Source organism: Furipterus horrens, unplaced genomic scaffold (genome assembly GCF_987537825.1).
Source record: "Furipterus horrens unplaced genomic scaffold, mFurHor1.1.pri manual_scaffold_8, whole genome shotgun sequence".
Taxonomy (NCBI): domain Eukaryota; kingdom Metazoa; phylum Chordata; class Mammalia; order Chiroptera; family Furipteridae; genus Furipterus; species Furipterus horrens.
Genome location: NW_028327178.1, coordinates 108,747,413 through 108,774,974, shown reverse-complemented (window position 1 = coordinate 108,774,974; position 27,562 = coordinate 108,747,413). Strand labels below are relative to the sequence as shown.

General features: G+C 62.2%; 2 protein-coding genes across 4 annotated transcripts; one reads left to right on the top strand and one right to left on the bottom strand.

Moving 5' to 3' along the window:
* The first annotated feature begins 8,663 nt into the window (after positions 1–8,663).
* Positions 8,664–16,000, top strand: CTSZ (cathepsin Z). The gene is made up of 6 exons (XM_090286616.1): positions 8,664–8,955; positions 9,274–9,437; positions 12,283–12,462; positions 14,027–14,177; positions 14,457–14,619; positions 15,351–16,000. The coding sequence occupies exons 1-6, from the start codon at positions 8,810–8,812 to the stop codon at positions 15,459–15,461; spliced, it is 915 nt and encodes a 304-aa protein (XP_090142742.1). The 5' UTR covers positions 8,664–8,809; the 3' UTR covers positions 15,462–16,000.
* On the bottom strand, positions 15,920–25,344 carry NELFCD (negative elongation factor complex member C/D). Of its 3 annotated transcripts, none has more exons than XM_090286613.1 (15): positions 25,217–25,344; positions 22,788–22,903; positions 22,467–22,576; positions 21,631–21,740; positions 20,604–20,711; positions 20,191–20,343; positions 19,717–19,847; positions 18,945–19,110; positions 18,556–18,690; positions 18,320–18,459; positions 17,573–17,687; positions 17,045–17,140; positions 16,833–16,973; positions 16,423–16,552; positions 15,920–16,330 (listed from the first exon to the last, which is right to left on the bottom strand). In XM_090286613.1, exons 1-15 carry the CDS (start codon positions 25,301–25,303, stop codon positions 16,296–16,298), a joined length of 1,773 nt encoding a protein of 590 aa, XP_090142739.1. In that variant the 5' UTR covers positions 25,304–25,344; the 3' UTR covers positions 15,920–16,295. The 3 variants fall into 3 exon arrangements, with proteins under 3 accessions (XP_090142739.1, XP_090142740.1, XP_090142741.1); XM_090286614.1 differs by having other exon boundaries at positions 22,788–22,900; XM_090286615.1 differs by lacking the exon at positions 25,217–25,344 and adding an exon at positions 23,298–23,493.
* Between the last annotated feature and the right edge of the window lie 2,218 nt (positions 25,345–27,562).

Here is a 27,562-nt window from a genome sequence, read left to right as displayed (position 1 = left end):
CTCAGAGAGAGAGAAAGTTCACGTAGCAAAGTGTCAGCAACTGCTGTGACCGCCCCAGGTGGCCCAGGGTCAGTGCTCTCCTAACACTTCTGAGTCTGGAATTTCCTTCCACTCGAGTCTGAATGAGCCCAGGCATCCCAGACACTTGTGGTTCAAGCCCTGCCGCCCCCAGTGGGGAAGAGAAGAGTGTAAATTCAAGACGAAGGAATTCGCAGGTGCCGGCAGTACTTGTCACAATTTGCAAGATAAGCTTCAGCTTTCATAGAGTTCACCCCATCCCCCTTCCCTCAGGCCCCTGCTGCCCTCCCTGCCTTCCCCTGCTTCTCTGACTCCCACGAAGTCCCGGGCAGCTCCACTGCCACCCCCCTGGGGCTCCGTGACCTTCCCCATGACCTTGCCCGCAGCCCCTCCGTCATGGACGCCCCCCTCCTGGGGACCCAGCACTGCACTTCTCTCTGTTTGTGAGTTACTGCTAGGCCTGCCTTATCTGCCCCCAGCCTGGGAACTGCCGCTCTTGTCCCCTCCGAGTCCCCCGCCTGCCCGTTGGGGACAGGGCCTCAGCAAATGTTTGCCAAGCGAGCACACACCTGGCAAGGGTGAGCGGCAGGTGTTCCTAAGGGCAGTGATGTATTTATTCAGGGTCCGTCCTCACGGAGGGTGGGACTGAGAGCCGAGGGCTGTCTCCAGTGTCCTCTAAGAGGTGGTCTCAGCCGAAAGGACAAACTGTTTCAAGGACCCTGGATGCCAGGAGTGGCCTGTGGCCTGAGCAGCTGCACGTACACACTCCTCCGGGAAGCGGGGGCTGCGGGGGGCTGCTCAGGTGGGCCCCAGGGCCTGGGCCCGAGGGAGGGCGCTTCTGATCTCCCGGGTTCGTTCTTGGCCTTGTGAGCAGGAGCTCCCGTGGTCAGTCCCCGCCCAGGAGCACATTCCTCCTGGTCATCAGTTTGCTCAGGGGGGGCAGGCCAGGCTTCCAGAGAAGCGTTTAAAAGGTTTTTCTGTTAATGGGGCAGTTGGCAAAAAGGGGGAAAGAGAGGACCCCTGTTTGCTTTGACTCCCAGCCCACTGGCAGTGTTTACTCAGGCTCAGCGCTGCCCTGAGCTTTGGACGCTGCCGGCAGGGGGTTGGCAGGGCTGGGGGAGGGGCGGGGGCGGGCAGAGGCCACCTCCTCCCTGAACCCGCATTTTCTCAGTGGCCGTGCGGGATAGTGGCCCCGGGTGGCGGTGAGGGCTGCGTGCCTTCGCAGGCCGCGTTCCCAAGTCCGCTTCCCAGGGCGCTAGAGGCTGTGCTTCACTGTATCAGACGGCACCTTTGTTTCCAGGCACCGAGCACCTACTGGGTGCCAAGCTGAGCCGGCCGTGGGCACAGAGGCCTGGCTAGAATGGAGTGGCAGGCCCTGCATAGGTCTGAGAGCGTCCACTGTCTGCTTTCCTTTGTCCTTCCGACGGAGGCGGCTGTGTCCCCTGGGGAAAGGCTCTCCTCCGACGGCCCACTGCGGGAAGACAGGGCCGTGGGGAGTCCACAGGGCCTTCTCAGACCGACAGCCGTGGCCCTTCACCGGGACACAGGTGAACCGTGTCCCCTGAGCGACCAGCGTCAACCAAGCTCCGCTCCCCTGCTAGGATAAAGGTGACCCCGCCCAAGTCCTGAACCGCAGCGAGGAATTAAAAGTGGCTGTCTGAGATGAGGGACAGTCCTTTGTCCCCTGCAGGAGGGCTGTGGTCAAGGCAGGTCAGCAGTGACTGTGCTGGAGCTCCCAGCTTCAGCGAGCATCACCCCGGAGGGCAGAGGGCAGAGGGCAGAGGGCAGGAGCAACAGCACCCCTGAGCAGGCATGGCAGGGACATGGCCACACGACAAGAATGCCTGCTGCCTGAAGACACTGAGATGACCACGCAGGACCGGGCCGGCCCTGAGTGCAGACCCCCTCTCCTCCGACCACTGTCAAAGTCCATGGGGAGCTGCCGAGGTGGCCAGCCTTTTCCTGGACATCACTTAGGTCTGTTGTGGGCACAAAAGTCAGAGGATAAGAAAAAGCAAGTGTCATCCAGAAACCCCAAATCAGCCGCTCCCAGACTTCCTCCAGGAGCTGTCCCTGCTGCTCCCCGCCAACCCCCCCCCCCGCCGCTGCTTTGACAAATGAAATGTAATTAGGAAAAAAACAGGGCTCGCAGAGAATCCATTGATTCCGTCCGCCCCTGATCTTCCTCTGCTGAGCACATTGAAGTGCCTTGAATAACTCAGAGAAGGTTGTTGAATTATAGTGTTTGCTTGTGATTCAGAAGCAGAAATTTTTCCAAATGTCTTCGCAAGAAAATGACATCTGAGGAGCCATTATGAGTGACTCAGCGGGTGTGGGCAGACCATCAGATGAACTGGGAAGAAGAAAGTTCTGGGAAGAAGAATACGTAATTATAAGAGAAAAGGAACTAGAACATCGCTGTGTTTCCATAAGGCAGGCTGTCCAGCTTCACAGAAGTTTTAAACCTTGTTCCTCAACCCAAACGCCCCATGGCACCCGGGCCACGTGACTCCACAGGGACACAGTAACCTTCCCACCGCACCTCTCCCTCTCACAAGGTGCAGTGGCAGAAGCAGAGGGAAGCGCGATACGGTCAGCCCTGCAGCTGAAATCAAGCAAAAACATGTGTTTCTCCAAGCCCAGTGTTTGTCTAAGAAACCGCTGCTGTTCGCATCTCAGAAATCCACTTCTTTATCCAACGAACGATGGCTGCGTGCTCCCCGGGGGCTGGCGGGGCCTCAGAAGCAGGGAGACGGACAGCCCTGGTCCCCTTTCCACAGGCCGTGACCAGGTTCTCTGCCACCTCGTTTAGGAACCTGTGGCTCAGACAGGACATCAGCTTGCTCGAGTCCCAGGGGGCAGCAGGACCAGACCCAGGCCAGGTCTCCGCATCCAGTGCGAGGTGCTGAGAGGCAGCCACCAGCCACTCACCGCCCCTTCCTCCTCACGCCTGGCCCATCCCTGGGTCCTGCCAGCCCCCTCTCCAGACCGGGAGCCCCGTGTGTCTGCTGTCACCATCTCTCCAGGGGCATTGCCACCAGCTGTCCCATCGATGACCACAGCAGCCCCCATCACTCACCTCCTTCCCTTCCACCCTCCCCATGGCCACCAGAAGAATTTTTTTTAATTTTCATTTACTGATTTTAGAGAGAGGAGTGGGGGCGGGGCGGGGGAGAGAGGGGTGGGTTTTGTGGCTCCTCTCATGTTTGGGTTCACCGCTTGATTCCTCATGTGCCCTGACCGGGGATTGAACCCACAACCTCATAGCATCGGGATGATGCTCGAAGCAGCTGAGCCACCTGGCCAGGGTCACCACCGGAGGGACCTCGAAAACATAAATCTCTGACTTCCGGCCAAGATGCAGGTGTAGGTAGACACGCCGCGTCTCCCTCCACTACTAAGAAGGAACACAACTACCTCAGAGCTAGAGACAACCAGAAGTTCCAGAAAATCAAGCTGCATGGAAGTCCAGCAAACAAAGGTATAAAGAAGGAAGACTCATCCAGACAGGCGGGAGGGGTGGGGCGGGGGCAGAGAGGACGTGGTGTGACAGTGGCTGTGGCGACAGCAGCTGTGGCGGGCCAGCAGAAAGCACAGTCACGCATTATAAAAGTCAGGAGGGACACCTGGGGAGCGTTCCCAGCTCTTCACCAGACCACGCAGCTCATGGTCCCAGCGCCGGGGAAAATCAAGCCTCATTGCTTCTGACTGTGCAAACCAGCGGGGGTTGGGGTGGAGGCAGAAAGTGCCGGACTCTCAACAGAGTCTGCTTGTTTAAGGACCCGCACGGTCCTAGAATGTCCTCAGACCCACCCACTCTGGGAATGACAGCCAGGGCAATAGCTAGAGGAGTGCCAGTCCCATACAGAAGTGGAAGAAGTGCCTGGAAAAGGGGTGAGTGCTGAGCAAGTGGCATTGTCCCCTCTCAGACCCCTCCCCCACATACAGCTCCACAATGTGGTGAAACGGGTCACCCTGCACTGACAAATAACTAGGGCTCCGCCCCTTACAATGTAGCAGGTGCTACAGCTCTACCTAAGACACAGAGGCAAACAAACACAGGAGCCTGTCAAGATGAGGAGACAGAGAAGTATGGCCCAAAAGAGGGAACAGATCAAGGCTCCAGTGGGAGAACTAAGTGATGAGGAGATAGCCAACCTCACAGACTCAAAACACTGGTGATAAAGATGCTCACAGGCTTGACAGATATGCTTGAGTACGGCAAACGCGTAAGGGAAGAAGTCAAAGCTATGCCAAATGAAATGAAGGAAAATCCACACAAAATCAATGGTGAAGGGAAGGAAATGGGGGCTCACATCAATGACTTGGAACATAAGGAAGAAGAAAACAGTCAACCAGCACAGAATGAGGAAGCAAGAATTGAAAAAAGTGAGGAGAGGCTTAGGAACCTCTGGGACAACTTTAAACGTGCCAACATCCGAACCATAGGGGTGCCAGAAGGAGAAGAGGAAGAGCAAGAAATTGAAAACTTTCATGAAAAAATAAAGAAGAAAAACTTCCCTAATTTGGCAAAGGAAATTGACATACAAGTCTAGGAAGCACAGAGAGTCCCAAACAAGCTAGAGCCCAAGAGAACCACACCAAGCACATCATCATTAAAATGCCAAAGATTCAAGATAAAGACAGAATCTTAAAAGCAGCAAGAGAAAAGCAGAGAGTTACCTAAAAAGGGGTTCCTATAAGCCTATCAGCTGATTTCTCAAAAGAAACTTTGCAGGCAAGAAGGGGCTGGCAAGAAGTATTCAGTGTGATGAAAAGCAAGGACCTACAACCAGGATTACTCTACCCAGCAAAGCTAGCATTTGAAATGGAAGGGCAGACAAAGTGCTTCCCAGACAAGGTGAAGCTAAAGGAGTTCATCATCACCAAGCCATTATTATATGAAATGTTAAAGGGACACATTTAAGAAAAAGAAGATCATAACTATGAGCATTAGAATGACAACAAACTCACAACTATCAACTACAGAACCTAAAAAGCAAAAACAAACTAAGCAAACAACCAGAATAGGAGCAGAATCATAGGTATGGGGATCATTTGGAGGGTTATCAGCTGGGAGGGGGGAGGGGGAGAAATGGGGAAATGGTGCAGGGACTGAGAAGCATAACTGGTTGGTACAAAATAGGGGGGCGGGGGGGAGTTAAGAATAATACAGGAAAGGGTGAAGCCAAAGAACTTACATGGGCAACCCATGGACATGAACTAAGGGGGTGGGATTGCTGGAGGGAAGGGTTTCTGGGTGGAAGGTAGGAAAGAGAAACGAAATTGGGACTACTGTAACAGCATAATCAATAAAATATACTTTAAAAAATAAATAAAAATGTGAAAGTTAAAAACAACAAACACGAATCAGACCCTGCCTGCCACACTTCAGGAAGCTAGCTGCCACCAGGGTAAAACCGCCCCTTCCCACAGCTGGTGTGTGGTTCAGAGCCTCAGAGGAAAACGCCAGGGAGGGGCGGGAGGGAGCGTATGGAGCCTGAGATGCCCGGCAGGGGAGGCCTGCACCAGGGGGACCCGGCAGCCCGCGGGCAGCGTGGCCGGGATGGCCGCAGCACCCAGCAGCCGGCCGCCTGTTTGCAGCCACCTCTGCTGCCTGCTCCGCACCCGCTTCCCGCAGGTGAGCGCGCCCCCCAAGGACGTTTGCGCGCCAAGGGCTCTGCCTAGTCTCTTCCTTCTGCGGAAGAGGCCCGGCTCTGAGCCGGTGAACGACCACGGCCCCTCGGAAGGAGTTCAGGGGCCGCTCCCGGGCGGGCTGTTTGTCATGGGCCAGGCTGCGGCCGACGCCTTCTGCAGGCGATGCGGGCGGGACAGACTAGCCACCGGGCCCCTCGGGAGGCGCGTTCTCTCTCCAGCAAGTGTGTGCAGCCCGGAGAGGGGGGGACGGCGCCTTTTGGGGACAGTGCCCCACCCAGCAGGGGGTTTCCTCCGCTGCGGTGTCTGGGATTCAGGCTGAGCACCGCCCTCATGCCTCAGCCATGGATGGAGGGGACCCCGCAGCGGGCAAGAGCGCCACAGGGCCTGTGGGGGCCCACTCGCGGGCACCGCCAGCACCACCAGCGCCCCTCCAAACAAAGCCGGTCCCCAGGACACGGCCAGGCTCAGGGACCTGGGGGGACAGGAGCAGTCCGCAGCCTGCTGGCGGGAGCCACACGACAGGGCGTGAAGGAAGAGGGGATGAGGACTCTGAGGCCATTCCCCAGCAACCGAGTCTCAGCCGGCTGCTCTTCTCCTTCCGGCTGGGAGACGGGGCCCGCCCCGGCCCATCTGTAACGCATGTATGCTCTTCGTTGGGAGGAGGGCAAAAGTAACCTTATTTTTAGAAACAATCGGTTTTTGCGTTGCGGCCTTGGGTCCCGCGTGTCAAACTTTATGGGGTAAAAAGAAGGGGGGGGCACTAGATTCCAAGCTGCCTCCCAGGAGCCCCGTGTGAAGCACAGGCCTCCCGACTCTCTGCAGCCTCCGTCTCCCTGCTGTGAAATGGGGAGAGAGCCTCTGACCCCCCCTCGTAGGGCTGTGCTAACATCCAGAGGACAGACACTGCCCAGGCTGGAGACTCTTCCAGAATGGCACCGTCTCTGCCTGCAGCGCCCCAGGGAGCAGGTAAACCCAGTGGCACGCAGAAGGAAGAACTCGGGGCACGAGCCCGGCTTCCAGGGAGAGGACTTCGTCGTGATGTCAGGGGACCCCAGGGCTCCAGCACCTACTACGATACCCGCCTGACGGGACAGTGGGGGCACGCACAGCATCAGAGGGGGCGGCTGGAGCCCAGGTCAGGCAGGGAGGGCCCTGGAGGTGAGCGGCCGGGGTGCTGCCGGGGCCCCCCGATCTGAGCTGGGGGACACGTTGCACCAGGATCACAGGTGCCCGGTGTGCACAGGCCCCGAAGCGACGGCTCAGGTGCATTTATTTACTTTGAGGAGAGGCCGGCCCCCGGGGCAGCCGGTCCAGCAGGTTCCTCGGGGCCTCCGTCCTCTGCCCTCTCGCTGAGCCTGTCTGCGGCTGCCCCGGGGCTCCGGGCCGCAGCCTCCCCGACCAGGCACAGGACCGGGCCCTAACGCAGCTCCGGCTCCTGGCGGCGGGCAGGCCCTCGGCGTGGCTTGGCCCGCGGCCACCCCACTCACAGCCGTCAGCGCCCACTGGCCGCAGCCAGGCTCACGCATGAAGAGGAGGCCCTCGGTCCATGTGTCCTCCTCGTCACGGGGGCCAACGAGGCTGAACTGAGCACGTCGTCACACCTCGCTCCCTCACTGGCTTCCAAGTCACGGTTTCAAACGTCCGGGCTCCCTCCCCGTCCTGCTGACTGTTTCCCCAGCGTCTCCTGGGTGTGACCTGCTTCTCTGTCCGGGACAGCCTGGGGGGCCGTGGCCTGTCGACTCCGGAGGCTCTGCTCGTCCTACTCCTGAGCAGCCCAGATCTGTCCCCACCGCTCCCCCCAGGTAACCTGCATGACGGGGGGCCGCCAGAGGCCCCTCTGTGCCTTGCCTGCGGCCCCAGCCTCGGAGGTCGGGATCAGCCCGGCCTGCTACAGAATTTGTGGGGCCGCAGCGTGGCACCAGGCTGGGGCCTCGGAGCCCAGGGCCCTGTGTGATGGCAGGTCACCTGCTAATGACAACTGAGTGACGTAAGGGTTACCAGGCACCGACTTTCCAAGAAGAGAAAGAGCATGTAGCTCCGTGGCAGCTTTTCAGGAACAGGGACGGAAACTTCTGGGCAGACCCAGCAAGCAAGGCCCGGGCTTTCTCTGGGGCCTCGTGCTGCTCCGTCAGCCACTGCCCGCCCGGTGTCCCTGCCCTGCTGCGGTGCCAGGGTCACCTCCACGCTTCCAAGGGTGGCCACAGAGATCGCTGGAAGCCCAGGAGGCCGTGCGGGCACAGGTCCCACCGGGGGGGGGGGGTGGTCAGGGGACCATGGCAAGTGCCCACTCAGAAGGGGAAGAGCAGTAAAGGTCTCCGAGGACCCCTTTCTTCCCCAAGGAGGAGGCCGTCCTGCGGTTTGAGCAGCAGGAGGGAGGGGTGACTCCTCATCATGCCACCGCGGCCAGGGGTCCTCACTTCTGCTCTCGGTTCCCCATTTGACCACGAAGCGTTGTGTTAGCAGGAACCGTCTTCCAGCCTCTCTGGAAGTCAGAATGCGGAACTGAAGACTGCTGCGCCAAGTGGGTGCCCCCAGGGGCACGGCCACCCCTCTCCGCGAAGGGTGATCATCCCTCCGGAGGGCCCGCGCCTTTGGAAAGCCAGGCCAGGGCATAATTCTGAGGGCTCGTGACTCTTCTCCAGGATTTGGGGAGATCCTGCCCTTTCCCAGGGAGGCCTGGGCCCAGGTGGGATGGGAGGACAGGGGTCCCAAGAATCCAAGGCTGGAGGGGACCATTAGACCCTGCTGTCCCCACCCCCACCCCAGGGCCCTCGAAAGCCTGACAAGGATGTCTGTGCTCAGTCAAGCCACCAAGCCACGTGGCCAGTGGCCAGCGGTGGGGTCAGGCCCGGGGCCTGGCTGCCAGCCCAGCAACGTCACCCCAGCGCAGGCCCCGCCCCCGCCCGGGGCGCGCAGGCCGCCAAACGGGGCCAACTCCGCAGGGTGGCAGGGCGGGGCCGGGGTCACCGGGGGCAGAAACGGGCGCCCCGCCCCGGGGTGTGTCCGGGCACCCGCGCCACCACCTCAAGGGCCGGGTGGGGCCGGGGCCAGAGCGCGGGGACCGGCAGGGCGCGGGCGGAGGGGCCGAGCGCGGAATTGGAATCGGGACCCGGAGCGGGACAGGCGCGGAGTCATGGCGTCGTCCGGGCCGGCGGGGCCGCCGCTGCTGGTGCTTCTGGTGCTGCTGGCGGGCACGGCGCGGGCCGGCCTGCACTTCCGCCCGGGCCAGGGCTGCTACCGGCCCCTGCGCGGGGACCAGCTGTCCACCCTGGGGCGCAGGTCGGCGCCCGCGTGGGGGGCGGGCCCTTCCCCGGGGCTGCGCGCGCGCTCCCGCGCCTGCGGGACCCTGCCTCCTCCTCGGGGCGCCCTGCCTCCGTTGACCTTTGAGGGTCAAATCTAGTTTGGGGGTCTCTCTTCCCTTTCACACCCAGGGGAGCCCCGGTATTTGCGGGGCTGGACACGCGTGAGGCGCGCTCACATGGCCAGGGCGCTCACTCCCCCTCCGTCTCAATTTGGGGATGGGGGCGCCTAGGGAGTCCTGTCTGTGCCCGGGGCCTCACGCCCCAGTACTGACTGTTTGTGGCGGCCTCTCCCCAGGACATACCCGCGGCCTCACGAGTACCTGTCCCGTGCGGACCTGCCCGAGAGCTGGGACTGGCGCAACGTGAATGGGGTCAACTACGCCAGCGTCACCAGGAACCAGCACATTCCCCAGTACTGCGGGTCCTGCTGGGCGCACGGCAGCACCAGCGCCATGGCTGGTAAGTGGAGGCCCGCGCCCCCCGCCCGCTGCGGGCCAGGAAGGCCTGTCCGGGCTGCCTCGTCAGCACAGGGTGGCCCCAGTCCGGGGTCCCGGGGGCCGGCCCCTCCGTGCCAGGACTCGGCCTGGGATGGCGGTGTCTGAGCCCTCGGGCCGGGGAGAGCCAGCCTGTGCCCCCTGCTGCAGCCAGTGAGGAGGCCAACGTGGAGCAGGCTCCACTGGGCAGGGTGGGCCTGCCTGGGGCCTGCGGGGGGCCGGCCTCACCAGGACAGGAACCCAGTGACAAATGGCTCCCAGGTGCCTTCTGTCCCCAAGCTTGTGACCTCGGCCATTTGGGATGGAGCCAGAAATGCAAACTCGACCCCCACCCCACCCCACCCGCCTGTGTCTGGGGTGCAATGAAGCCACTTTCCGCCCCCAGTTAACAGTGGAGGTGACTGCCTGTCCTGGGGTTGGAGCGTTAAGCGAGACTGGTTCCCCTTTTCTCATCTGGGCCTTCTCCCTCCTGCCAGGGAGGAAGGCGGGTGCTGAGGTCCCAATCGCTGGAGGAGGCCGCTGGGCCTGCCCTTGGGAGAGAGACCAGCCTCGGGCCTTATTCAGCCCCAGGCCTCCCGCCCGGCTGTGCGCGGGAGGAGCTCCTTGTCCTCAGTGGCAGCCCGGGCTTCCAGGAGCCGGCCTCCCTCTGGAAGTCCCTTGAAGGAGGGACTCCCCCACTGGGAAGCTACCCCAGGGGCTGGGCACCGTCTCCCCCCTGACGTGGGGACCTCACTGGGCAGGCCAGCTGAAGGAGTGGCATCTGGTGGGGTCTCCCTGGTGGCCTGCCTGATCTCTTTTGGGGGACTGGTGAGGAGACGCCTCGGGGCTTCAGTAGATACCTGTCCCCGCAGGAAGGAGCAGGAAGGGGCAGATGGGCTGAAGCCCCGGGTGCCCCCTGCGGAGCCGGACCGACAGGGCCAGAGGGTCAACAGCTCCAAGCAATGCGAGAGGAGGCCCGCGCGGGCAGGCAGAGGGTCAGGGCCAAGGTGGGGCAGGAGGGCAGGGATGGCGCCTGACCCCACGCAGAGGAAGTGAAAGGGCCTGTGGTGGTGCCTGGTGAAGCCGTGAAGGAGCCGAGAGGAGTCACATGCCCATATTTGCATCTGTGCAAGGCTGGGGGGCTGGGGTGGGGATCTCTGGGCCAGGCTTTGACTGGTCCCTTTTCTAGCGGGTCACGCGGCCAGTTCCAGCGGGGAATTTCTCTCCGGGGTGGAGGACTGCTGCTCCTGCTTTCTCCTGAAACCTCTAACATTCCCCCCAGTGGCAACAAGGTTCTTCCTCTTTCGATGAGAAAAGAAAAGTCCCAGAAGGGGACTTCCATGGGCGCCTGGCCCCGCTGCCACCCAACGCAGCTGGCCATGGCTTTTGCCTTCCCTCCCGTCCCTAGCATGTGAGTGCCTGGCCTTGAACTTGGCCCTCAGTGTGAACAGATGAGCAAGGGTGTGACACCACCCGCTGCTCCCCGGAGAGGTGTCTGTCTGCGGTCGCTGCTTCCTCTTCTCCAGTCCTGAGCCCACTGCGGCCTCGCTCTCTGGGCACCAACCTCGCCAAGGTCACCGGCGAGAGGCTGCCGTGCAGGCAGGCCTGGGGGTCAGCCCGGGCCCCCGCCTCCTGTGCGGCGCTTCATCACCTCTCCCCCTAACGCTCTCAGCACCCGCCCGCCCCCTCTGCGTTCTCGGGGCTCCTCATTCTCCAGGTTCACTCATGAAGGTCAGGTTCACCAGGATGGTCCCTGGCTCCACTCAACCCTCCACCCACACTCCAGCTTTACCCCCAGCCGCCCACTCCCTGCTGGGACACCTGACCCCTCAAACCTTGTATGTTCAGGTCTGAACCAGCACCCCCACCCCTGTGGACAAAAGAACATTCCAACCGCTAGAGGATTTTAATGAGTTTATTTGGGCCAAAATTGAAGTTCCCAGGAAGCAAGATCTCAAGGGCTCTGAGGACAGTGTTACAGCTTCTTTCATGCATATGGAATTCAGGAGGGAACAGGCAGAAGATTCCAGGGGCGGGAATGCAGGTCGGAACTCTGCTGCAGGATGGTCAGCAAGGCCAGGGGCTCCCTCGTGGGCGGTTTCACATGAGGGCTCTGAAAAGAGACCTTTCAAAGGCGGGTTAACCTGGATGCATGGAAGCAAAGGGCAGGGCTGGCTCAAGGCACAGGTCAGTCCTTACCAAACAGAAGTTAGGCCCCTGGGGCTCGTGTACCCACCATCAGCTTCCCAGCTGGGAATTTATGATAAGCTCACCCGTGAGGTTACTTTCCACAGACCCCCTTTTTCGTCCACACCCCACACCCCGCTCTTCTCGCTCAATGCAAATGTCATCCTGGCCACCACTCATTTTGCCAAAGGCCTTGGTCACACCTGATACCTGTTTTATACCCTCACGTGATCCTGCCACAAACCTTAATTCACAATGTCTTGCAAACTCCTCTGCTTTATTTTTACTTTTATTTATTGAGCTTAAAGAAAGTGAGAAAGAGGAACACCGATACGTTGTTCCATTCATTTACACCTTCACTGGTTGATTCTTGCTTGTGCTCTGACTGGGGATCGAACCTGCAACCTTGAGCTACCCGGCCAGGGCATATCCTCGGGGCCCGGGGCCCTGCCAGCCTCCCCGCGGGAGCTGGGCGGCCTTCCGGCGCAGGTGGTCCTGGGCGGCACGTGCTGGCGGAGGGGCCGGCCTCTCTGTGCCGCTCAGCAGGCACGGGCCGCAGCTCTGCACCTCCGGGCCGGCGGAGTGGGCCGGCGTGGCCGTGCCGGGGAGGCCTGGGGCTCACTGCTGTGGGCGCTGCCTTGCAGACCGGATCAACATCAAGAGGAAGGGGGCGTGGCCCTCCACGCTGCTGTCGGTGCAGAACGTCCTGGACTGCGCGGAGGCCGGCTCCTGCGAGGGCGGCAACGACCTGGAGGTGTGGGCCTACGCGCACCGGCACGGCATCCCCGACGAGACCTGCAACAACTACCAGGCCAAGGACCAGGGTAGGCCCGCCCGCCTCCTCCCAGGCCTGGGTGCTGGGGGAGGCTCGAACCCCGTGGGTTTGGGGAGCGGAGAGCTGCAGCTCCCAGTCCCAGCTGAGGCCACCTGGGGAGGCGTGTCTCCAGCCTCGCGTCCCTGCAGCCGGGGCTGGCCGTGGTTCATGGTTCTGATGCGTTGGCTCCTTGGTGGTTTCGTGGGCCTCCGTGAGAGAGGCGCAGGTGGTCATTATCCAGGACCAGGTGCTTTTCCGGGAGCCGGGTGGGGAGCGCAGGCAGCCCAGCGGGAGGACCAGGTGTGGGCCTGGTTCCCACCCCACTGCCCGGGCCCAGCGTGCTCAGTGCCTCCGGAGCCCTGGGGCCCTGCTGGGACCGCAGCCCCAGGCTGGCCTGGAATCCCTGAGGTCGGCACATTCCTTCAGGCTGCCGCCCTTGGACCTGAAGGGAAAGAGAGTCCAAACCCCAAGCCCATAAGTGGCAGTTGGAAGTCACCTGCCTCTGCCAGGGCTCCCTCAGAGTTGGAGCAGAGAGCTGGGCCCACCCCAGGGTCAGGTGCTCTCCCACCCGCCCTCTCCCCCCCCACATACGATCACCCAGCCCTGGGCCCGCTCAGGGGGCTCGGGCGCCTTCCCACAGCCGCGGGCCCTGGCCTGCCTCCTGACCTCACTGCCCAAGCTCAGAGAGTTCCCCCAGGCTGCTCGGCCGGCAAGTCTGGTGGAGGTGGGGACCGCGGCCGGGGTCACAGAGCCCCGGAGAGAGGGGCCGATGAAGGGAGGAGGGCGGAGGGAAGGACGGCCAGCAACCAGGAACCAGGCAGGCGCTGGGGCCTCACCCCGCCGGGCTCAGGCCTGAACTGGCCTCCTCCGGCCTCAGCCTCAGCCCCTCTAACGCACCCGGTGGGCAGGGCGGGCCCATGGAGCTCAGGAGGAACCCGTTCGCCATGAACAGCCTGGGCCTTGCGTCAGCAAATGTGGCCCCAGACCCAGTACTTTGCAGCTGTGCTGGGCATCTGGTGACCAGAGGGACACACAGAGCTAACTGAACCTTCCAGGTCAGTGTCCCGGTGAGGGAACCGGACAGAGAAGAAACTGGAACAGCGGGGCGGAGGGGCTGGAGGGGCACAGGAGATGGGCGGTCTGGGCTCACAGAACTAAGGCTGCATTTTTATTTAAAAGCCTAATTCTTAGTATCAACTCAAAGCAAAATAATCAGAAAAATGTTATTTTTTCCAAATGATTGGTCTGTTCACCAGCCAGCAATGGAGTCATCTTACTAAGAACTAACCATTTAATTACACGGTTTTCCGCTGTGGAGTGTTGGGGAAGGGCCCTTCTCTGGGCTTTGTTCTCCCCTTTCGGGGCCTTTAGAGGAAGAGAAACAAGGCTGTCTCCTGAGTGCCTACTGCGCGCTGACGCACGGCCGCTCACGTCCCTTTGCGGCTGAAAGAGCAGCTGATTGAGCGGCAGGCGACGGCGCCGCGGCCCCGGGCACTGGTCAGCAGCGAGCCAGGCGCTCGGGGTCTGGGCGGTCCGCGGGGCAGGGACTCACGCCGACCCTGCACGCCCCGCAGCCTGTAACAAGTTCAACCAGTGCGGCACGTGCACCGAGTTCAAGGAGTGCCAGCCCATCCAGAACTACACGCTGTGGAAGGTGGGCGACTACGGCTCTGTGGCCGGGCGCGAGAAGATGATGGCGGAGATCTACGCCAACGGCCCCATCAGGTGAGCCGCTGGCGTGGGGGGCCGGCCGCAGCCACTGCACCCCTTTCCTGCCACCACCAGGCTCAAGGCACAGCTGCCGCGAGCTTTCCCCACGGGAAGCTGCCCTGAGTGGTGGGCCCCTGGGGGGCTGGGAGTGGAGCGCATGGTGGCGGGAAGGCCCCCGGGCTGCAGCGCGTGCGTGGGCGGCACGGGCAGGCCCTGGGCGGAATCAGCGGCCTGCGCCCCCTCCGCCGGCTCGCTCTGCCATTCACACCGCGTGCCTCCTTTGCCCGCCCCCAGCTGCGGCATCATGGCGACAGAGAAGATGGTGCGCTACACCGGGGGCATCTACGCCGAGTACCAGGAGAAGAGCTACATCAACCACGTGGTCTCCGTGGTGGGCTGGGGCGTCAGCGACGGGACCGAGCACTGGATTGTGCGGAACTCGTGGGGCGAGCCGTGGGTAAGCCGTCCCGCGGGCACCCTCCCGTCGGGGGCTCCGGGGGCCCCGGGTGAGCAGCAAGGGGTCGGGAGCCAGGCTGCCCCGCGCCTTGTAGTGGGGTTGGCAGCGCCTGGCTTCTGCCAGGTGCCAGCGAGTGCTCCTCCCTGTGCCCTGGGGTGACAACCCAAACCGCCTCCAGACACGCCAGGTCCCCTGGGGGAAACGGCCTGGTGGGGACCCGGCTCAGTGTTTCAGCTGCTTGATTCCTGCACTGCCACCTCATCTCTTCCCACCAGTCTTGGCTCAGTTCAGTGACCCTGTGTCGGTTTCCAAAACTCCTTGTGGTTTGGGCCCCAAGTCCCGGGGCGACGGACCGGGCGCCAGATTCAGTTGCAAAGACGTGGTGTGGACCACGAACAGTTTCACACATACACTCACTGTTACAAAACGGGGGAAAGTGATACATGGCGAAGTGACGAAATGTCAATATTTCCTATTAAATGACTATAAATGGAGATATTAACAGGCAATTAAGTCATCAGGTCTGAAGCAGCCACATTTTGATGGCAAGAATTAGCTCTTGGCATGCAGGGCATATGAACCAAATGAAATGGTTCACAAAAGGTGTTTGCAAGCAGGGGAGCCGCCCAGGAAAGGGAGGGGCGGCAGGCAGTGGCATCTGCACTGGGGAGGGGGCCGCATGTTGAGGGGCGGGGGGCCGACACGCTAACACAACCTCCTACTTCCCACAGGGCGAGCGAGGCTGGATGAGGATCGTGACCAGCACCTATAAAGGCGGGAAGGGTGCTGACTACAACCTTGCTGTCGAGGACAGCTGCACATTCGGGGACCCCATCGTGTAAGGCAGATGTCTCGGCGCCGCGACCAGAGGGGACCCTTTCGTTCTGGGCACGGGGTCGGCACTGCTGTGACCCGGAGGACCTGGGGACTGACATTCAACCTGCTTTGCTGTCTGACTGGTGAGGACACCAAGCACCCAGAGGGGCGCCACTCCAAACGCAGACCAGGCGGCCCTGGCTAAATGCGCGCCCAGAGCCAAGTCCCGGGACGGCGCCCCGCGGGGCTGCGGGGGACCATCTCCCTGCCAGGGAGGGGACTGTAAGACGTTAATTATGTGACTGCCATCTTCTCCGATTGATGATTTGGCATTTTCCCTTTGGCAACTGTGGTCTATAATGTGGCGTTTGTCATCACTCCTGTCACCATGCATGGAATGGGGGCGGGGGGGGGGTGATGAATAAACATGGGACTTCAGCAAGAACGGCGCCTGGGGCTCCCTCACACAGAGCAACACAGCAGCTGGGGCCAACCCAGAGGAAGAGCTTTGCTTTATTTGTTCTTGGGAAATTAGAACGATTAAATAAAACACCCGCTGACCTGGCTCCTGTGAGAAAGCTTGCGTCCCCCCGCAGCAGCTCACCCTGCGTTCCCACCACCGTCCTGAGCGGGAGCGCAGACCTGCTCCCTGCCTGGGGGACGCGTCCTGTGAACAGCAAGGGGCAGGGCCGCTCAGAAGAGCCGTGTGCGCTTCTCTTGCCAACAGGTTTCTCTCTAGAAAGTCCGTCCACCTCTTCCCCAGGCCACCCCTCCGAGGTGCTGCCTGAGCTCCATTCGGGAAAGGGCTGTCCCAGCCCTGGTCTGGAATGTTCCGCGTCGGCTCTGGTGGGCGCTGGGAATCAGTTCACCAGGATGAAGTTAGACTTGCAGTGAGCTTAACGGACAGGAGGAAGACAGTCCAGTTAGCCGCAGGCGGTACCACAGGGACACGAATGACTGCGGCAAAGGGACCCGCAAAGCCCCCACCTATGAACTCCGCCACAGGGTCGTGCTCGCCCTCAGTCTTAATGGTGCCGGCGATGCTGTCGTTCTCCAAGATGGGCAGGAAGAGCTGCACGAAGTCCGAGGTGTACGGGGGGGCTATGACATCCAGCACCTGCGGGCAGAGGACAGCAGCGTCGCTCACAGGCTGACGTGATGCCGGTCCACTGCAGAAAGCCCCCCCCCCCCACTTCCTGCCCCCTGGCGACAGCAGCCGTCCCCAACACCGAGACGCCCAGGTGGCAGGACGGGCTTGGAGGGCTGGTATCGGCGCCCCACCCTCCACGTGGTTACCAGAGAGCCGCTCCCAGGGCTGGGTACACACCACGCTGACGAAACCCAAAGGGTGCGACTGGCAGACAGTGGGAAACGGGAACCCCGGGCGGGCTGCTGACCTCCGTTACGAAGTAGCGAATGAGCGAGATGTCAGTGTCCAGCTTCTCCAGGCACTTCCGGACGTAGCTGACCACCGGGAGCACGTAACCACGGCTCAGCAGGTGGACCATCCTGTCCAGCAGGGTCTTCTTCAGCTCCAGCTGCAGGAGTGGACGCAGGGCCGTGTCAGGGGGGCACCCGCCCGGCACGCCTCGCCGCCCCGGCCACTCACCTGCTCCATCACGTCCAGCTGGGAGTGCTCGGTCTCGAAGAGCTTCACCAGCAGCTGGAGGACCTGGGGGTGCAGCAGCTGGTGGCAGGTGCTGATCTGAAACAGGCCAAAGGCAGCCCTGCTGGGCCCGGCGTGCAGCCCGGGGTCGCTGGCTCCTGAGCCACCCCTCATCCTTCCAGGGCCACCTGATCAACACCGACAGCTCCCCAGCCAGTGAAATGCGCCCCTTAGGAGGAACATCCTCGTTCAGAACAGAAACCGCCAGCCTCGAGGAGGAGACCTCCTGAGCGCACTGGACAGAGGTGCCAGGACTCGAGGCCCCTATGGCACAGGCACACGGGGACAGGGGGGCAGGAGCCCGAGGAACGTCCAGGCAGAGTCGCTTCCGTGTGACACCGACAGGGAGCTGCAGGCACCCCGCCCGGGTGCACACGCGTCAGCCTATGGCCAGGTCTGCTTCGTGGGGCTCGTTCCCCTGCGAGTTCCAGCACCCGCCCACGGCCGGCCTGCTGTGTGCTGCGCCCCTACCTCGTCCAGCAGCGCCAGGTGCACCGGGGTGTGGTCCGTCTGCAGCTGGAAGTATCGCGGCTCTGACACGGTCCAGTCCACCCACTTCAGCACACCCATCGCTACCACCGGAAACCTGCCGCGATAAGGCCCCGCGCTCCCTTTCAAACGCTTTCAAAAACAAACTCAAACTAAACAGGAAGGGTTAAAAGACGGGGATGAGCAGCCCAGTCCGTCCCATCAACTCTCTCAGACCTGCTCGGAGGCGCCTGCGCAAGCGCCCCCGCTACCGCCGCGAAGAGCCGCCCGCGGCCCCCGCTCCTCCCACCGCTCTGCCCCCGGGAGGGCCGCAGGCGGACGCTGCCGGGGGAGCTGGGGGACGGGCTCCATTCCCTGCTGCCCAGCAGGCCCTCCCCTTGTCCCTGTAGCAGTAGATTCAAAGGCCTAGAGAACGCCTCTTTGTAAGCCTTTCTAGTGAATTCCCTGCCGTAACTGGCATAATCGCTGGTCTTTTACTGTAAATATACAGATTATCCTGAATCGGTGTTTGCAGGTCCGGCTGCCCTCCCTTTCTGCTAGTCCGAGCCGTGAACAGACCTCTGCCCAGCCCCCCCTGAGCATCACCCACACTGCTCACACTGCTGCCAGCTCTACACGCTCCTGAATACAGTGACTTAAGTATCCCTGCAGCTCTGAGGGGCTTCCTCTGAACTTTCAGTGGGAAAGGCCAGCGACGCCCCCACGAGGCCCACCGCCCGCCCCGCTCACCGGATGCACTGGTACAGCGTGCTCAGCTCGGCCACCAGCTCCGAGGCCCCCTTGTTCTCATTGCAGCACAGGCCGTGCACGGTCTCCACCGCCTTCGAGGTCGACTTCAGCTCGTCCTTGTTGATGCTCACGCGCTTGTTCTGGAAAGCACACGCCGGTCGTCAGCCACACGGACGTCAGGGCGGAGGGGCCGCTTGTGCCCCCGAGTGCCCGTGCGCTCGCCGCGGGGCCGGCACCTTCTTCCAGGTCTCCACCACGCTGGCCGCGTAGGCCAGGATGTGGATGTACTTGTGCTTGTGGTCCTGGTTGATCCTGGCCCCCGGCTTGAAGAGCGACTGCATGAACAGGTCCAGGAAGGCGGGCACCCGGATCTGAAACACAACCCGATGCAGAGGCCGCCGGGGAGGAGGCGGGGCTCCACACGGCAGGGGGCGGGGGCGGGGCCGCGCCACGCCCGCAGGCACCGGACACACCCAGGCCCTCTGGGAGGGGCCAGACCAGGAGAGGCGCAGAAACGGTTCGGAGGTCTGCACGCACTGAGCTCAAGGGAAGCAACAGCAGCACAGGCTTCCCCAGACCCCCTTCCCGTGGGGGTCCTGCTTTGTACTAGGCAGGACGCACTCACGAGCTCCACGGGTGGCGGGTCCATGCTCGTGAACATCTTGAAGAGCACTGTGATGTCGGCGGGGTTCAGGGCGCCTTTGGACAGCATCGCCCCAAGGGCCTGGCAGGCCCGGGGGTAGGAGGCGGCCGTGCCCAGCGCCAGCGTGATCTGGCTGGCGTCGTGGCCTCTGGGGGAAAGGCCATGCGGCGCACTGTTAGGAAGGCGGGCAGGTCGTTAACAGCCCCTCCCTCCCCCCTGCTCCCTTTCTCCTCATTTGGTGCTGTGACTTGGAACCCCGGGGTTTCCTGTTTCTGCCCTCCTAGGCGCACTGACCGGCTGACCCGTGAGAACACCATTTGGAGCTACCTGGGGAGGGATTTCATACAGCCCGCAGCCTTTCTAAGAGGAACCACACACTTTAACTACCTTGTTAAGACCCCACTAGTGGAAAATAAAGACAAGAGCTCGTTTTGTTCTGCTGCACGGAGTACAACGAGACTGCTGAATAAACCATTCCAAAACCCCTGTTACTGGCTATCGATAAATCCCGACGCACGAAAACACACGCTCATAAACCCAGGGAGCTGAACAAGCGTCGAGAACGCCACAAGGGAGGCGTCAAAGCGACACTTCGGGGCGCAAGCTCTGCGCGCGCACGTGAAGCCCGCTGCGTGGGCGGCAGCCTGCCTGCGCGTCCAAACGAGGGGACCGGAAGCTTCGGCTGCGCACGCAGGGCCGCGGGGGTCTCTTGGGGGCCCGAGCGGGGGCAGGGTGAGCACGGGCGCCGCCTCACTTCTCCTGGGCGAAGCGCTGCACCTCCTGGGCGACCCTGCGCACGGCGGAGCCGCCCTGCTCCTCCTGGGCGAGCACGGACATCATGGCCTGGGCGAACAGGTACGTGTGCTCCCCGTGGCACACCATCTTCTGCAAACGGCAGGGGAGGGGCGGGGTCACGCCGCAGCCAGGGCCCGTGACGTCAGGGGAGAGGGCGGGCGTGACGTCAGGGGAGAGGGCGGGGTCACGCCGCAGCCAGGGCCCGTGACGTCAGGGGAGAGGGCGGGGTCACGCCGCAGCCAGGACCAGTGACGTCAGGGGAGGGGCGGGGTCACGCCGCAGCCAGGACCAGTGACGTCAGGGGAGGGGCGGGGTCACGCTGCAGCCAGGACAGCGTGGAGGAGCAAGCGCTCTCTAAAGGGAAGGGGCGCTTCACACTGACCCCGCGTGACCCAACTGCCTCCTGCCAACCTGAGACAGATGAAGAACTTACGGCAAACTCCGGGAGATTCTTTTCCAGGTTTTCTTCTCCCCCGTCCAGGATGGCGGCCAGAGAGGTGCGCAGCACTCTGGAGAACACCTCCAGCTGCTGGCAGGCGGTCGACACGCTGGTGATCTCCCCCTGGTAGCCGGCGTCAGAAATGAGCTGCGACACAGACAGTGCCACCGTGAGGGCCCGCACGTCCCTGCCAGACCCGAGCGGCACCCGACACAGCACTCCGAACCACAGACCCTATCACGTGCTTTTCCTCCTCAGTGTCGGACTTGCCAAGGTGACATGAAGCCTTTGCCAAAAAAGCAAAGGTGACCTTTCAAAGGAGAAAGACCACCCACCGCCCGACAGACGGGAATCACCCTGGCTCGTCGACGCTTTTGTCTCTTCTTTGCCGCCAGCCCCCCTCCTACCTTAACAGTGAAGTTGAGCATCAGACAGTCCGGGTGGGCCTCGGCCAGCTTGTAGAAGAGGTCTCTCCACGTGGTGTGTGCGATCATCTGCTCCAGCCAGGCTGGGGTCTGCCAACAAACAAACCAACGGCAAGGGAAGAGGCCACGCTCCAGCCTAAGTGACGGGCACGTTGTCTAAACAGTCACAGAAGCTCCTGCTGAAGAGCAGGGCCCTGTGAGCGCCCAGATGGTGGCCCCGCAGCCCCAGAGCTGCCAAGCACCAGGGCAGGCCGGGGCACTTCCTAGAGATTTCCGCGAGTCCCGGGGCAGCGTGCACACAGTGGGGTGATATCACACGCACAATGACCTCGTGTGAGATCAGCTGGGTGTGCGCAGACTAAATGGCGACGTCAGTCGTGATGGGGCCGTGAGACCAGCCTTCCCACTCCCACTGTGTGGCTGCCGGAGTGGGGCTGCAGTCTGAGCCTCCCTCCCCTGCGCCAAGGCCAGGGTCCCTGACGGAGGGGCAGGAACCGGGGTCAGACCTGCTCCCAGGACACACAGGCTCCAGCGACAGGTGACTATGGTTTAAAGACCCTGTGGTGACATGGCTGAAACTTCCTGACAGCTGCACTGTCGCCCGAGACCCCTCCTACCCACTGCCCTCCCATGTCTTGTCTTCAGGGTCCGACTCGCATCCCGGCTCCCCTCACAGGGGCGCCCTCCAGAGTCCCTGCACTAACCCTTCCCGCTCCCACTTCTCGGGCACCCGCCATGAGGACAACACGCCACCCGCGGAGCCCCCACCCGAGGCGGCAGGACCCGGGGGGGAGTCCGCTGCTCCTCTGCAGCTCGGGGCCTGTGAGCCTCTCCTCCAGACCAAGGGTGGCATTGAAAGGGCCACCCTGGCTTGATGCCACTTCTGTGTCACACCCTCATTTTATCCCCCAACTCTTACATTCCTTACAGAACGCGCCACACTCCACTGTCCACGTGGAATTAGCAAAAGGCTCTAGGAACTGGTACGAAAAAAAGCAAGACCGCTCACCTCTCCTTCTTCAGTAAAAATAGAGTCTGCTTTGCGGGGGTCAAAGTGTTTGATCAGTAGGCTCTTCAGGTGATTCTCCACGGTCTCCTGCACCTGCACGGGCTCCACGCCTGCAAGAAAAGGGCGCTCTCGCAACCGTGTCCCCCGTCTGAGAAAACAGGCGGGTCCGGGCCCACACGCGAGCCAAGCATGGCCTCGGGGTGGGACCACCTGTAAAAATTCGTATTAACCATGGTCAGTGGAGCAGAACACACGAGGCTGCTGTACCCTTGTCTACACAGACAAGCCAACATCTTGAAAACCTCACCAAGGACAAGGACAAATGGCCAGGACAGACAACAGGATGGAAAGGCACACCCCTACAGGGGAGCAGAGCGCAGATCCCAGCCCGGAGACGCCTGCGTCTAATCACTGTAGCGGCCACGAGAGCACTAGTTTCCGGGAAGTTCTCAGTGACGTCACCTGCACCCAGCTCAGCAAGTGACAGCGAGGCTCTGCTGTGCCCGTACCAGCCACAGGCCGCACGCAGGCTCAGCCCCGAACGGGCGCCCTTTGCCGCTTCCCACAGCGCACCTCTCCGAACGCGCCGCGTGGCCGGCCCACCACCCAGGCCCCTCGGCGTGGCCAGGAGAGCCGCTCCGCCGGAGCTCCGTCAGCGAGTCAAAGACGAGGATCAAGCAGATGAAGGCACTAAGAAGCTCAGTTCTGACTTACTTAAGTCTTCAAAGCCAGAAAAACAAAGCAGCTTTCCCACTTATCAGCATTGTAATGGCCCAAAGGTCTTAAAAAAGGGGGGGAAGGTTGATGACAGCCAGGACAGGGCCCCCACGAAGCACCTGTCTGAATGAGCCACTCGGCGAGCAGGTTGACGGTCTGGGCCACGGCTGTGTAGTTCTCCGACAGGAGCTGGATGACGTTCTCTGGGGACCCTCCTGCCTGGAAATACCTGGCCGGGAAACAGATACGCTCTTCCACCAAATGCACGGGGCCAGACACAGGGACAGGGGCAGCAGGGAGGTGGGTAAGGGGGAAGAGGGGCTATTAGATGTTGAAGCTGGAGGGGACCCTGGGACCCCCCATCCTGTCGCATGCCGTCCTCGGGGTGGGCCACACGGCTGTCTCCAAGCCACCCCCGCCTCCCGCCGCAGCGCCCTCACCGCTTCAGCGTGTTGAAGATGGAGGGCTCCATGATGTAGTCACGCGTGGAGAACGTGCGCAGGCACTCCTGCTGGACCTCGGCGTCGTCTTCGCCCTCCGCATACTCGTCCTCCTGCTGCGGGAGGCGCCACGGGCTAGGCTGCCGGTCCAGGGCCACCCCCACCCCCGCCTCCTCACTGCTTAGACCCCCACAACCCTGTCCTTCCGGAGGCACCCCGCCCACATCACCACTCGGGCGTCCCTGGGAACCTCAGGAAGCAGCTGAGCACGGCACCACCGTCCCCCACAGTGGGCCTGCCCTGCGCCTCCACCCTGGAGGACGCCCCCCCCCCCCCCCCCCCCGCGGTCACACAAGTTGCTGCAGCTCCGGGACACTCCCCGGGAGCAAGGGCCATCAGAGCCCCGACGCCCATGTGGCTGCGCTGAGCGCGGAGCCGAGCACAGTGCTGACATCTAGTAAGAGCTCGACAGGGGTTAGCTACTCCTGTGTCTGTCTCTGTGACTGTTACTTGTTTCTGTTACTGTTACGTCGTCCGAGCCGGTTCGCACTTTCCAAGCGAGTCAGCGGGTTCTTGGAGGCACACCCCACCCACCGGCTGTTAGAAAGGAAAGACCCCCGGCTGGCTTCCAACAAGCAGGCCTGGCTGGATCCCAGCCCCGGTCTGCATGGAGACCACTGTGAGCACGTCCCTGAGCCCACGAAGATGTGACACCGGGACCGAGTGGCCCGAGGGCCTGTCCAGCCTGAACGCTGTCGTCCTCACTCCCAAGCATGTGCTTCTGAACACTCGCGACGCGTTGAGCACTGTGCTCAGCACCAGGGAGCCGAGGAAACCACGGGACAAGATATGTCCCCTCCCACCAGGGGACCTACGGACTAGTGAGGATATGATTACTGAACCGAGAGAGAGAAACATCGATCGGTTGCCTCCTGTACGCGCCCCACCCGGGAACTGAACCTGCAGCCTTTTGGGCACAGGATGACCCTCCCACCAACTGAGCCACCAGGCCAGGGGACACCTCCGCTTTCTAAAAGCAGTCTCCATGGCTGCTTTCCCCTGCAACAGCAGAGCCTAAAAGATTGGCCATCTGGTCTTTACAGAGGCGGGCGACCGCCCCTGTGGACACCGGGCAGTCCCGAGCCCTCCGCCACCCTCTCTTGGGCTGTGCCACCTCCCTGCCATTGATCTAGGGCTGAGCCGGGTCCACCGATGGGTGGACGGGCGGGCGGACACCCACTGGCTGCCTCTCCAGCCTCAGGCAGTCAGCAGCCCTCGCTGCTTTCCATTCAGGTGCCCCACCGGTAACTCCAAGCTCACGGCATCCAGGACCCACCCGTGATTTCCATCCAAACACATCTTTCCCCCGCGGCCTGTGTTTCAGTAAAAACAAGTCCCCATCCCCTCGCTACCCCACGCCCGCGAGCCCAGGCGCCACTCCACGCCTCCTCGCTCACTGCGCGCCAAGCTGGCACAAGCCCACCCGTCCCGCTCCGCGTGTCCGTCCACAGGCACCTCCCGCCATCTTTCCCTCCTTATTTCACGCGAGCCTCTCCAGCACCTTCCGCATGGACGCCACCAAGCGCGCATCTCCCTCTCGCTCAGAAGACCTCCGAGCCCTGGCACAACGGCGACCTTCCACGTGCTCACCTGGCCGCTCCCGCCCTCGCCCCTGCGGCCAGACTGAAGTGTTGGCAGGCTCCCGGCTCCCGCCTCGGGGACATGCGCAGACTCGGCCCCCGCGGACAGGGTCTGGGCCACACCGATGCACCCGCCGCGGCCTCCCCAAACCCAGTTCGTGCCCACCCCCGGGCATCGTTCTTGCCGTCCCTCTCTCCCCTGGGCAGCCGCCGGCAGGAAGGCCGTGGAGGGCACGTCTGGTCCACCCGCCCACCCGTGAGAGCCCCTCGGGTCGTGACTGCAGCTCTCGGGCCCGCGTGTAGACCCACTGGGCCATGTCCTGCGCACGGGCGCGGGAGCTCAGTCTATCCGCGGGGCCGGCCAGGTGGCCCCGGCGGGCCCCGATCTGACACTCTGGGGCTCGAAGACGCCACGTGACAAGCGCTGTGGCATGGCGGGCAGCACGCTCCACACACCCACACCCACACGTGTCCTGTGTACCACGTGGGTGGGCCGCCGTTGGACACCGTGGCAACAGAAGCTAGGGCACGGGGTCCCTGAGTCTGGCCCGGGTCAGAGGTCAGCTGGTGACCCCGCGTCACGGCCGGCCCCGCCTCTCGCCCCGACGCCGGCTCGTCGCAAGTGCTGGAGCGGGGCCCGGACGCCGCGTGCGTGACCCCGGCGGGCAGGGGGCGGGCCCCACCGGCCGCGGGCGGCGGGCGGCAGGCGGCAGGCGGCGGGCAGGGCGGCGCGCTGTGCCTGCACCGCAGGGTGACGGCGGCTGGCGCGGCCGCCCGGTGCCCTCTCACCTGGCCGCCGTCGGCCTCGTCGCCCCACTCGGCCGCGCTCCCGAAGTAGTCTTCCTCCATGATGGCGCCCGGCCCGGCGCCCGCCATCCTGTCCCGCCAGCAAGCGCGCCAGCACGGCGCATGCGCACGGGCGGACGGTAGAGCGCACGCGCGGCCCCGCAGCCGGATCCCCTGCGGCCGCGCGCCTCAGCCAGAGCAGGAGGCTGGGGCGGGGCGGGGCCAGTGGCGGGGCGGGGCCAGTGGCGGGGCGGGGCCAGTGGCGGGGCGGGGCGGGGCCAGAGAAGTGCCCGCGGCGCGCTGATCCAGGTGCCCGGGGCCGGGTCGGAGTCGGGCGGGGTGCGGCCGGATGGAACTTCCTGTGTTGGCCCAGGAGCGCAGCCTGGTTGGGAGGTTTGAGCTGGACTTCTGCTTGGCCCGGGTTCCCGTCTCTTCCCCGTCCTCCCTGCGACTTTCAGCCCCGAAATCATCAGTTTCCTGATGGGACAGCTGGCCACACAGCAGGGCTGATGATCAGACAGTGTCCAGGGCCCACGAAATGTTTTATTTTTTAATCAGAAGAAAAATATTACAATGAGTGCAGCCTGGATTATATTAATACAGAGTACGTGCAAAACTGGCATAAAGAACCGGTGGAGTGTATGTATAATTTAACTTTCCGTGTGAAAGAAGGGCCCACAAGCGTCACCACGCAGCCTGCAGAAGGGGGCCCGCCCCAGCCGTGGCAGCTGCGAGGAGCTGCGGTGACGCTTTTCCAGTCCACGGCGCGGCTCCCAGCACACAGTAGGTCCAAAAGCAAGAGCCTGACGGCCATCACGGGAGACTTTTGTTTTTTGGATCACGAAGGGTGTTGAGCAGAGACCTGAACGGCACCTGCCCTGGGTGGTCTCAGAGCGTGGGAGACGAGAGCCCTCGTTCCTGACCAGAGCGGCGATCTGCCGGCGGGCGCTGTGCTTTTGCTCGTTCCTCCTCCATCCCCGCGCCCCTGTTGGCGAGGGCCCCTGAGCGCCTGCCTCTGTGCCACGCCGGGCGCCCACTGGTGAACAAGATGGACGGGGTCCTTACCTGGGGGAGCTGAATAAGGGGAACAAATAAAATAATGACAGATGAAAATGCTAGTGTTCTAAGAAGGCTTCTCTGAGTCACATGACCAAAGGAGTCAAGCAAGCCATGACCAGTAGGGGACATTTTAGAACAGAGCTGCCTGCCGTGAGTCCTTGGAACCCAAAGGCCGTGGAAGCTGGGCCCTGGCTGTCCAGGGAGAAGCCCAGGTGAAGTGGACGAGGCAGGCAGGGCCAGGTCCCGGCAGTGAGTTAGGTTTTAACTGAGGGCTTGTAGAAAGTATTTAGAGCCTGGAGCATGGGGCTTGCACACAGTAGGTGCGCAGTCTTAGTCACTGTGATGGGGGCCTGGGTTTGCATGCTTTGAGGGAGTGACAGGACCACGCTGGGCTTCTGATGCTCTGTCCCACAGCTGACGGGGCCCGCCTGACGCTGGGGAGCTTGGAGGCGGGCAACGGTGTGAGGAGGCTGCAGTGAGCATAGCAGGCGGGGAGGGCAGCTGGTGACCAGTGGCTGCTGTGAGACTGGGGTTCAGCCCAGAGACAGGCAGCCTTTGCGGGGGCTGCACAGAGCCTGCCGGGGCGCCGCAGAGGCGGGAAGCCCAGGAGAAGGGCAGGGGTCTGCAAGGGGCCATCACGAGCTCAGCCAGGGATGCGCAGAATTGGAGGTGCCGGGGCCGTCCGAACCCCGCCCTCGGAGATGCCTTGCAGGTGGCTGGAGGGGCAAGTCTATGGCTCCAGGTTCAGTGACTGAGTTTCGGCTTCTGTTCGCAAAAGGAGAGTGTGCTCCGTTAATGAAGCCCTGCTGATGGCGTGTTTCAGGTTCACCCGCACGTGCGTTGTGGGGTGTTGCAGAGAGCGGGTGGCTGCTGAACTCCCTCCTCCTCTCCTGTTGGATTTTCTTTTTTAAACTAGTGCCCGAGTTGAAAGCAGGCAAATGAATATCTGTATAACTAATTGCTCGTATTGAAGCAGGGATTACTTAACCCGCCTCTCCCTCAAAGACAGTTACTCATTACATGGGTTAACAAACAACTCCTAATGAAAGCATTACCTTCGGAAGTTGCAGTAATTTAGCATAATTGTGTCTGCGGGTCTTGCCTTCTGAGATATTGTTGACTTGTTTCCGAAAAGCCTATCTAAAATGTCCAAATTAGCTTGCATTACTTTAACATAAATACTCTAACGTCATTTAAGATGTTTTCCTGTTTAAGAAAAACTCTGGTGGAAAATTCCCGCTGAGATGAGCTCGTTTCACCTAACCTGTCCGAGGGACATTTACGGGGCGC

Coding starts and splice junctions, on each gene's coding strand:
- CTSZ (XM_090286616.1), top strand. CDS start 8,810: ATGGCGTCGTCCGGGCCGGCGGGGCCGCCGCTGCTGGTGCTTCTGGTG. Junction 12,463..14,026: donor CTACCAGGCCAAGGACCAGG/GTAGGCCCGCCC, acceptor CACGCCCCGCAG/CCTGTAACAAGTTCAACCAG. Junction 14,620..15,350: donor ACTCGTGGGGCGAGCCGTGG/GTAAGCCGTCCC, acceptor TACTTCCCACAG/GGCGAGCGAGGCTGGATGAG.
- NELFCD (XM_090286613.1), bottom strand. CDS start 25,303: ATGGCGGGCGCCGGGCCGGGCGCCATCATGGAGGAAGACTACTTCGGG. Junction 20,712..21,630: donor TTTTTACTGAAGAAGGAGAG/GTGAGCGGTCTT, acceptor GTTTGTTGGCAG/ACCCCAGCCTGGCTGGAGCA. Junction 16,553..16,832: donor TTCGCTACTTCGTAACGGAG/GTCAGCAGCCCG, acceptor CTCTGCCCGCAG/GTGCTGGATGTCATAGCCCC.